The 10,946-nt window shown below is 33.8% G+C and overlaps 2 protein-coding genes across 2 annotated transcripts in view; one reads left to right on the top strand and one right to left on the bottom strand.

The window, feature by feature from the left end:
* Positions 1-2,247: 2,247 nt before the first annotated feature.
* Positions 2,248-2,955, bottom strand: LOC120352009. The gene has a single exon (XM_039431409.1). The coding sequence runs from the start codon at positions 2,953-2,955 to the stop codon at positions 2,248-2,250; it is 708 nt and encodes a 235-aa protein (XP_039287343.1).
* A 394-nt stretch (positions 2,956-3,349) lies between these two features.
* Positions 3,350-10,946, top strand: part of LOC111055887 (neural Wiskott-Aldrich syndrome protein) — a 42,641-nt gene continuing 35,044 nt past the window's right edge. Inside the window, exon 1 of the mRNA XM_039431408.1 lies at positions 3,350-3,412. Within this exon, the coding sequence (XP_039287342.1) occupies positions 3,350-3,412 (63 nt within the window). The remainder of the gene's footprint in view (positions 3,413-10,946) is intronic.

Raw genomic sequence — 10,946 nt, 5'->3', positions numbered from 1 at the left:
ACCATGAAAGTTTTTTGTAAGCAAATCGTTGATAAATAAAATGAATAAAATAGCAGAGGATACGGATCCCTGAGGTACCCCGACAGTGACTGGAAGAGGCTCGCTGAGGCAGTTGCCCACTCTCACCCGCTGCTCCCTATCAGTCAGGAAGCTGCGGAACCACCGCAACGCTAATCCCCTTATCCCAGCCGCTTCGAGCTTCATCAATAAAATTTCATGATTAACAAGATCAAAAGCTTTTGTGAAATCTACAAATAGCCCGGTTGTTTTATTGCCATTATTAAAACTAGAATAAATTAAGTTGGAAAAATTGAAAAGAGCATCTTCTGTCGATTTTCCTCGTTGAAAACCATATTGGCTTTGGGAGAAAAAATTTAATTTATTGAGATAATTAGCTAAACGCTTGATCATTAATTTTTCTAGAATTTTTGAAAAAACAGATAGTAGAGTAATAGGTCTAATATTATTCAATTTCAAAGAGTTGATTTTCTTATAGATTGGCGTGACAATACTTTGCTTTAATAAGTCAGGGAAAATTCCATCGTTAAAACTCAGGTTAAAAATATAGGTGAGGACGGGTGCAATATAAGGGGCGATCTTTTTAATCAAAAGCACGTTAAAGCTATCAAAACCAGATGACTTTTTATTTTTTAAACTGCGTATCGTTATCAATATTTCGTCGATAGTTGTTGGCTCTATAAAGAAAGATTGACAGTGGTGATGAAGACCCAGGCCGAGAGAAGAAGGTGCGATATTATCAGGCTGTGCAACATTCATGAGATAATTATTAACTTTATCAGCTACGCTTTGCGGTTCACAGTCTAATTCTCCGTTTTCTAACTCAACCTTATCAAATTTATTATTTCGGCATTCACCAGTTAAGCTGTTTATAATTCTCCATTGCTTTCCTGGGTCGCCATCAGCACAACGAATACTATTAGAATAATAACGTTTTTTAATGTAATCAATTTCAACTTTAAGTCTATCATAAAAATTTGTATAATAAGACCTAAAAGTTAGATCATATGGTCTTTTCTTTACTAGTGCATACAGTTTCTTCCTTTTCTCTATTTTCCTTAATAGGCTAATCGTCATCCAAGGGCTTAGGTTCTTAGCTCTAGCGAGCTTTCTATTAGAGATTGTTACAGTTTTTGAACATTCATTCACAATATCAGATAGAATAGAATGGAACCTTTCATAACTTAAGTTAACGTCATCAATAGAATAAACTACATTCCAATTTATCGCCTTTAGAATATCACATACGTTATCAATATCCACATATTTTTTAGCTAGGGTTTCATCATTTTTTCCTCGACAGTTGCGAACTAGATTAAATTTCAATCCTAACAAACAATGATCTGTCACATTCAAATCAAATATTGCATGCGTGAAACAGTTTATTTGCTTATGTTTGATAAAAATATGATCAATCAGTGTTCGAGACATTTTAGTGATTCTAGTTGCTTTATCAACTATGGATGAAAAACCATTGTTCTCCATTAAACTTAAATAGTTACAAGAAGCGTTTTTTCCATCTAATAGATCGATATTTACATCACCTACTACAATTGTATTAGATGTAAATTGATTAATTTTTGATTCTAATTCGGTTATAAATCTGATTTCAGTGAATTCTTGAAGTCTGTAAACACAAAATAGTTTAAAATTGTGATTTCTAATTTTTACATCCAGTACAAGAGTGTCAGCTGTTTCCATGCTATGGACATCTCCTTGTGTAGCACATACAGAGTTTAATGTGTAGCATATCACACCGCCCGCTCTATACGAGTCGTTGCAGTGAGCAAAAATATTGTAATTTGGGATATTATACAATTTAACTTCATCAGAATTGATCCATACTTCACTCAGAATTATAAACGTGACAGAGTTTCGAATTTGAGAAAATTCAGCCAAAAAGTTATTGAAATTTTGTCTCATGCTTCTAATATTACAATAAATAAGTGTAAAAATGTTATTCTCTTTTAAATTATCAATTTCGAAGAAATTATCTTTTAAAGAATATAAGTAATCGTTTTCGTTCATTCAGAGGTTATTGATAATAAAGGGATAGAAACAAATTAATAAACTATATGTAACACAAAACTATAAAACTTGAACAAGCATGCTTCAAATAAAAATAAGAAGATTTCTCTGCGTAATATTAAAAGTTGAAAGCATCAAGTACATATTAAAGTGAAAAGTATTTTCACATTCTTTAGAATAAAATATCATTGCAGAAATACCTTATTTCAAGTTATCAATATCCGATTCACTCATAACCTTCTGGCATTTTTCCCCATCAGATCTTCTAATAAAAAACTTTCCCTCACGACACCAGACATATTTTATTCCGACAGCTCGGCACTTTACTTTCAATTTGGCAAGAAACACTTTATTCACTGGAGCGAGATGCTCATTAATATACACTTTTGATCTCTTGAAGGCGGGATTTATGTTATACGCTGTTATGGATTCCTTATTCTCCCTATACTTCTTGATCCATTGGTCCCTGATAGCTCGATGCGTGAACTGTACGATGAGGGAAGGAGCTCGGTCGTTGCGAAAGCCAGCAACTCGGTGCGCCGCGTTGATGTGCGACTCTTCCACCGCGACGCCAATCGCCGCGCCGACATCCATCACTAATTTGATGACTTCCTCTTTTGGAGTTGCCGGGACGCCACTTATCTCTATGTTGCTTCGCCGTGTGTATTGTTCAAGTGAACGAACACGTTCCTGTAGATCGGTTACTTGATTTGATAGAGTATTACTTGTTTCGCGAAGAATGGTGTTCTCAGCTTTAAGCGTTTCGATGCTGTTCTTGAGCTCTGCCATTAGTGTATTTGAGGCGTCCACACTAGCTGAGAGGAATACAACTGACTTGGTCAACTCTGTCACCTCGTCCTTAACAGTTTTTAATTCAGTAAAAATATCGGTTTTAAAGCATTCAAACATTTTAGACAGAATGTCTTTGGTAATCGGTGCACCGGTATTAGGCCCAGAAAACACATTCGCAGCATCTCGACAGTCTTTACATCTCCATTGTTTCACAGAGCGTACCTTTGTCTCCTCGTTTTCGTCCTTAATGCAGGATATATGAAATGATCTCTTACAGTTACCGGAGCAATTTATAATTTCCGAGGGCTTAACTGAACCAAGAACGATACTACATACGCCACAGGTAGTAGACATGTTAGTTAATTATTAAAAGAAAATAATAAACAATTCTATACGGTCAGATGAGTGGACTCAACATTTTAAGGAGATTTTCACCTCAAGTAGAGTAGCAGCATCAGCAGACTATGTAATTCCTTTCAAAAGAGATGACATACTAGACAGTGTGATAGAGATGTCAGAGTTGAAAGCTGCATTGAAAAAGGCTAAGGAGGGAAAAGCACCGGGCACGGATGGGGTACCTATAGAGTTTTTCAAAAACGCGTCAGAAGAGCTTTTTGAAACGATTTTGGGACTCTTCAATCATGTATTAGAAAATGCAGATGTACCAACCAGTTTTAGGGATGCGGTCATATTCCCTATTCACAAAAAAAAAAGATACGGCCAATGCGAAAAATTATAGAGGCATATAATTTGTGAATGCGCTAGCAAAGTGGTTTGCAGGTGTTTTGCTGGCTCGGCTTGAAAAGTGGGTACATATAAACAATACACTCTGTGAACACCAAGCGGGGTTTAGAAAGGGCTATTCCACGATTGACAATGTTTTCAATTTACATAATATTATAAGTTTGAAATTAAGAGGAAGAGGGAAGAAATTATATTGTTTCTTTGTGGACCTGAAATCCGCGTTTGATCGAGTTGATAGGGCTGCACTTGTTCTTAAATTATATGATATAGGTCTATCAAATAAATTCGTTAGAGTTATCAGTGAGCTATATAGAGATACAAGAGCTAGTATATGGTGCAACAAAGAGATGACAGATTTTTTTCAAACAGTCAGCGGTTTAAAACAGGGCTGCTTGTTATCTCCAATTTTGTTCTCCTTGTTTATTAATGATTTGCATGATAACATGGTGGAGGGTGTATGGATTGATGAGCTGAATGTTAAGTTATTACTCTATGCCGACGACTTGGTTTTGTTTGCCTCTACTCCAAAGGCCTTACAGAGAATGATTAATAATGTAAATGAATACTGTGACAGATGGGGATTGGAGATTAATACAGATAAATCTAAGATTATGGTATTCAGGAAAGGAGGACGATTGGCTGCACATGAAAAATGGACCCTAGGTGGTAACTCTATTGAGGTGGTAAACAAGTACAAATATTTAGGAGTAGTGCTTACCCCTCAGCTTCCATTCACACAGCATGTAAAGGAACGTGTATCGGTAGCTAAATTTGCGATAAATGGAATGTGGAGAAATTTTATTGCGAAGAATGATGTAGGAATTGAAGCAAAGTGGAAAGTATATCATGATGTTATGAAGTCTGTGGCAGTGTATGCAGCACAAGTCTGGGGGTTCAAGTACTGTGCCGTATTAGAGTCTTTACCTAGATTTTTTGTAAAAAAGTTGTTGGCATTACCTAGAGTCACACCCAATTATATATTACAGATGGAACTGGATTTAGAATCAATGTATTTATATGTTTTAAAAATGCACATCGAGTATATTGCTAAAACCATGAGTCTCGGCAGGCACAGATTAACAAGAAAATTGGCTGAGAAAATAATTAGATATAAGATATCTTGGTTTAAGGAGTGGATGCGTTTGGATATAGAGTATGAAAGTAACTTAGCAGAATGTTTGGTGAATGGAAGTGAATGGAAGAGTGAATTTGAGAGTATGCATGAGAGAATGAAAGAGAAAAATAGACTGAGTTGTTTGCAAAGCGCAACTAATTCACGATTTCACAGCGTTTATCATATTTTAGACAAGAGCTATTTGAAATCTGGATTGAACAGGAAAATGATGAGTTCTATTCTAAAAGCTAGAGGTGCATTATTAAATTTGAACTGTGGACATGGAAGAGAGGAAGAGCAGTGGATTTGTTCAATGTGCAATATGGGGCAGAGGGAAAATATTAAACATTTCATTGGAGTATGTCCAATCCTAAGTGGAGATCGAAGAGCCTTTTTGAGGAAAGTTGAATTGAGTGACTCAGAGGTCATTGATTGGCTCAATGGAAGTGATTGGTGGAAGCTGGCACGGTACGTGCAACAAGCAAGCAAAATAAGAGAGTCACTAATCGAAGAATTCAATTATTGAATTGAGTAGGTCCTAATAGTAGTAATTAGTAATTTGGCTATATAGTGGCGAAAGTATGACATTCAATTAAAATCATTCAAGTATTGTTTTTTTCTGTTTTGTTTTGATGAAGGGAAAAGTTTATTATTTATTCACTAAAATAAATTTTTTGTTCAATATGTTGTATGCTTGATGATTCGTTTGGTTTTGTTTCTTAAATAAAGACGCTTATTATTATTATTATTATTATTATTATTATTATTATTATTAACAATTCAAAAATGAAGTTGATTATTCATTTCTGAATAGTCAAACGCATTGCTCCCAGACAAGCACATATAAGCGTGTAAGCGTAGAGATGAAAAAATAAACTCTTAAAACCACCCTCATCCCTTTAGCACAAGGATTAGCGATAGAGACTTTTGATATCTTCATCATATGTTCACATCCTAACTGGTCCCAACAAAGCTGCTAAGTCGAAAATTGAGATCAAACAAATTGATCTTTGTTGAACTATGTTGCAAAACTGAAGATTTCACACTCAACACTAAAACTGCTGCAACAATCCTAGAGTAATGCGTAAAATAGTGAAATTATTACTCTTTTCAATAATCAGCATGAATGTTGTAGGTAATAGTCCGGTCGCAAATGTCATTCCGTGGTCATTTTTGGGTAACAGCCGTGGGAGATGTCTCAATTTCTTCGTTAGTTTCAGCATAATAAGGATCGTGATGATAAATCGAAATCACAGGCAAAGACCTCGGAAACAAGATGGCTGCCAAAATGTTTAAGGTTTTGCTACATCACTTGTATTTCAATAACCGTTTGTATTTCTCAACCGTTTTTGATCGAAAATATTTCACATATCTTCCTCTACAAATTTTCCTCTAAAACGCATATTTTATTATTTATAACCTTCAAAGGCCCCCAAAAAATGTTTTTCTAATTTATTACAAATTTCTCTGATTGTAACTGTTTTTTGAGAGGAATAAAGAGAAATTTCAAATCTATGAAATGTATCTCTTTTTCTATGAAATTTAGATCGATTCTTCAGCTTTAAAACGTTATACATCTTCATACATCTACGTCAACAATAATGTGTTCTCCAGCGTCCTCCAAAGAAAACCCTGCATGATTTCTGGTGCGTTTTTCCATACGCATGAGGTAACAAGCTAGAACTATAAAATCGATTTTTCATGGACATTCAAATTCATTCGTTTATTTGCCATAACATAATACAGATTGATAAAATAAATATTCTAACTTACAAAATGGCACTACCAGATAGACTTGCATTATTTTGTACAGTTATTGATGTACAAGTGATGTAGCAAAACCCTAAAATTTTGGCGGCCATCTTGTTTTCGAGTTGTTTGCCTGTGATTTCGGCTTATCATAATCATGATCCTTATTATGGTAGAATTAACGAAGAAATTGAGGCATCTCCCACGGCTGTTACCCAAAATTGAACATTTCACAACAAAAACTTTTATCCAGTGCAAAGCACGGGTTACCTGTTAGTTTTACTAATAGTGTTGTTTGAATTGTCCCCAATAAATTAAACAATTTTTTCGCAAATGTAGGTAGAGAATATGCTAGTAAAATCCGGCTATTAATGTAGATTGTGATGAAATATACAACGACCACTTCCCATTAATAAACGAACATTTTACCCTGAATCCTGTTACGAGTGATGAGATTAAATGTATTATAAAAAATTTGAAGAATTCAGCAAGCCCCGGACTAGACCATATCAATAATATTACAATAAAGAAAATATCTACTTGGATTGCAGAACCTTTATGTTTCAACATTAATAAATGCTTTGAGGCTGGTGAATTCCCGATTTGCTTCAAGACAGCCAGAATTAAACCGCTTTTCAAGTCAGGTAACGTTGATCTTCCGGAGAATTATAGACCCATAAGTTTAATCAGTAATCTAGCAAAAATAATGGAGAAAGCAATCAAAACTAGATTGATGGGTTTCATAAACAATCACAACATAATTCATAAGGATCAATATGGCTTCCAAAGTAACAAAAATACTGAGGATGCTCTGGCCGCCTTTACAAATGAAGTTTCTGAAGCCATGTCTTCCAATAACAACAAATGCCTAGCTATAATGATTGACCTGGCAAAAGCCTATGATACCATACCCCACAATAAATTACTAAAAAAATTGGAGAGGTACGGGATTAGAGGACTCCACCTTGAATTATTTGAGAATTATTCAAGTGATCGGACACAATTAATATCTGATAACAACAGTTACAAATCAAATACTACAAAACTTAACGACTTTGGATTACCACAAGGTACCGTCTTGTCCCCGATTTTATTTTTACTCTATATCAACGACATCTTTGAACTAAATATTGATAGTTCGAAAATAATTTCCTTTGCTGACGATACGGCTGTAATAGTTAAGGACCGCTCATGGTTAGAGACGTACACGAGAGCAGAAAGAGTAATATCCATTGTTAAACAATGGCTTGATATTAATACATTGAGTATAAATACATCAAAAACTAAATATATTGCATTTTCTCCTACAATAGTTGGTCAACCAAATGATGCTATGAATTTAAAAATACATACAAATTGTGATTTTGAGAAATAGAAGGATTGTGCATGCCCTCAACTAAAAAATGAAAAATCTATAAAGTATCTGGGCATCATGGTTGATTGTAACCTTAAGTGGGAGCCTCATATAGAATATATTTGTAAACGCTTAAAATTTATTTCCTTTATCTTTTATAAAGTCCGTAAAATATTAGACATTAAATTACTTAGGGTCCTTTACTTTGCCTATGTTCAATCGGTGCTGCAATATGGGTTAGTGGTATGGGGAGGAGCGTATGATGTTTTCATGAATAAAATTTTTACTTTTCTAAAAATGATAATAAAAGCAATTCTTAATAAGCCAAGGGCTTTTTCTAGTAGTGAAACATTTGCCGAATTCAAAGTGATGACAGTACGTCAAATTTATATAAAGAAACGTCTCTATTATGCATGGATGAGTAAGGATGAATTTACAGTGAATAATAACGTTTCTATGTATAACCTGTTACATCTCATAACATTTATAATATTAACTATTAAGATTTGACAATAGTGCGAAGACAATTTGGGGTATCTTAGCTCAAAAATAATAAATATCATGCCAAATGCATTGTCAGAATATCTTTCTAATAGGGGTAGACAGAGGATGGAACAGATAAATAAGTGGGTGATACAAAAATTTTTCTTCGACATCAGTCAAATATTATAATTACTAGTAATTTATTGTTAACTTCGTTTTTTTTTAGCTTTGATTATAGCCCAGTCAATGAAGGTCCAAAAAAGCAGTTTCGATCCAAAAATTAAATAAAAGCTGAATTTCCCACCATCGATAGAACCCTCCCAGAGGGTCATTCTCCCAAAAGTCCCAAGAAATCCCCTTGGAGCTTTCCGCCCCAGCCCCCTAAAACATGAAAAATGCAAGTAAACACGGGAAATCAATTATCTCTGTAACCATTGATCGGAAACAGTTCTATTATATGCCATTCGATTCGATACATTATGGACTACAATATTAGTTATATTGATTTTTCCAATAAAATTGACAGTTTTCTTGATAAAATAATATATATGTAAAAATTTTGGGGGTTTATGATTTGATTTTTTTGTTTTCTTAGATTAACTTCGAAACAAGTGGTTTTAAAGGAAAATGAGCCAAATAATGAATGTAGCCACTGTCATTGCAAATCCATTGATGTATATTGTTATGTATTTGCGATTCGATTTGACGCTGTGGAAGGGGAAACAGTAGACGCGGAACGGCGCGGCTGACTCTCTTAGCCATAGTAAACAGCAAACTGGAAATTAATTATCTCTGTAACCATTAATCGGAAAAAAATCTATCATATGTCATTCGATTCGTTACATTATGGACTAAAATATTAGTCGTATTCATTTCCTCAATAAATCAAACAGTTTCCTTGATAAAATAATATAATTTAAAAATTTAGGGGTTCTTCGATTTGATTTTCTTGTTTTCTCCGATTAACCAAGTAATTTTAATGATCAATGTGACGAATAATTATTGTAGACACATCCATTGCAAATCCTTTGATTTATATTGTTATGTATTTGCGATTCAAGTTGACGCTGTGGAAGGGGAACAGTCGACGCGGTACGACGTCTCTCTTCACCATAGTAAACAGTAAAATACAGTAGTAGGCCTACTGCTTTCTAAGTTGCATCTTATTCACACTATGGCGCTCGAAACAATCAATTTTGTCTATTGTTTTGACATGCGATGAAACTAATTTTTCACATTTCAATTCTCTAAATTCTCTAAAATCATTTTGTTGTTATATATGTCATGCATTCTATGACAGACATAGATATTGTTTGCAACCGATAAAATATTCATACTATTACATAATATAATACATATTCAAAATATGTGTGTATGATCATAATTCTATGCTAAAATTTATCATAAGTTATGAATGTCAAAAACTGAGATAAATCATAGATTACAATAGTGTTAACAGTGGCAATTTCCTGAAAAATCATAGCGTGCAGTGTTTGCTGTTTTCTACAGTTAATATTCTCCAAGCCAGGTTGATAATATACCTTCAGTTGAGCCAAATATATATGACGGCTGAGGCATAAAAAAAATTTATACATTGGGCTTGTTGAGTTGAAACTTTCTATGATTCTCTCTGTAAAGTAGCTTATCTTCCGCTCTTACTAGTTGAATCTACATTATTTAGACAGTCCAATATGGAAATTCAGTAGATTCTAAAGATGAAAGCCATGCAAACATACAAATTAAGGAAGAGTAAGCATGCATAAAAGGTAGGAAAATCATGAAAGTGTTTCACATTTAACCACGAAGTACCCTACCGTATAAGATTAATTGAAAGATGATTCATCATCTTCTATTATTTTTGTTAACATATCGATTTTTCACCTCCACTCGCATCTTGTCATTCATTACACAAGGTTGGCAGAAGCTTTTCTTTATGTCGATTAATGTTGATTGAAATTGATTTTGATTAGGGCACCAAAAGATCATTTTCTATTTGAAGCATTCAAATTGAACATGATTTCTTATGACTTAGCATTCACAGATTTAATTGGGTGAAACTATTTGAAAAATGTACCTGATTATCAATTTCATGGTTTTCATACCATTCTAGTTCATTGTGATCATTGAAGGGTTGAAGTGATGAGTTAGTTCTATTGAATTCTAGTACACAAGTGTATTCTGCTTATAATGGGCTCTTCTTTATTTTCTATCGATGTTTTGCTCCAGTAGAGAAAATTTAAAATGTTGGTTTTACATTTTATAAGCTTTATAAATAATATAAATTAACGGTAATATAAATTTGATAAGTCCAGTATTAAATTAATCGATGTTGATTTTCATTGTATCGCTTTATATCAATGTTACTTGCACTGTTTGCAATTCATCACTATTCTGTCAAGAATTAGTTTTTTTATGAATTTCATGATCTGAAAATTGAAATTCAAATGACATTTGGATGACGTTCACATTCCACTGGTTTTTTTACAATATTTGTTACGTTGAAGAGTGAGGCAATTCAATCCATTTGGAAGTAAAAGGAAATTACAGTGCGATTTGAACAGTGGATAGTAACTTTGAAATTCAGTTGCTCAATTCATTTCGGCTTGATACTATCATTTTGTAATTATAGTTGAGCAGAAATATGCATTGTATATAATGTTTGTA

This window comes from Nilaparvata lugens, chromosome 6 (genome assembly GCF_014356525.2).
Source record: "Nilaparvata lugens isolate BPH chromosome 6, ASM1435652v1, whole genome shotgun sequence".
NCBI classification, from domain to species: Eukaryota; Metazoa; Arthropoda; class Insecta; order Hemiptera; family Delphacidae; genus Nilaparvata; species Nilaparvata lugens.
This window is presented reverse-complemented; position numbering and strand designations above follow the sequence as displayed.

Excerpts from the sequence above, each read along its gene's own strand:
- LOC120352009 (XM_039431409.1), bottom strand. The coding sequence starts at position 2,955 with ATGTTTGAATGCTTTAAAACCGATATTTTTACTGAATTAAAAACTGTT.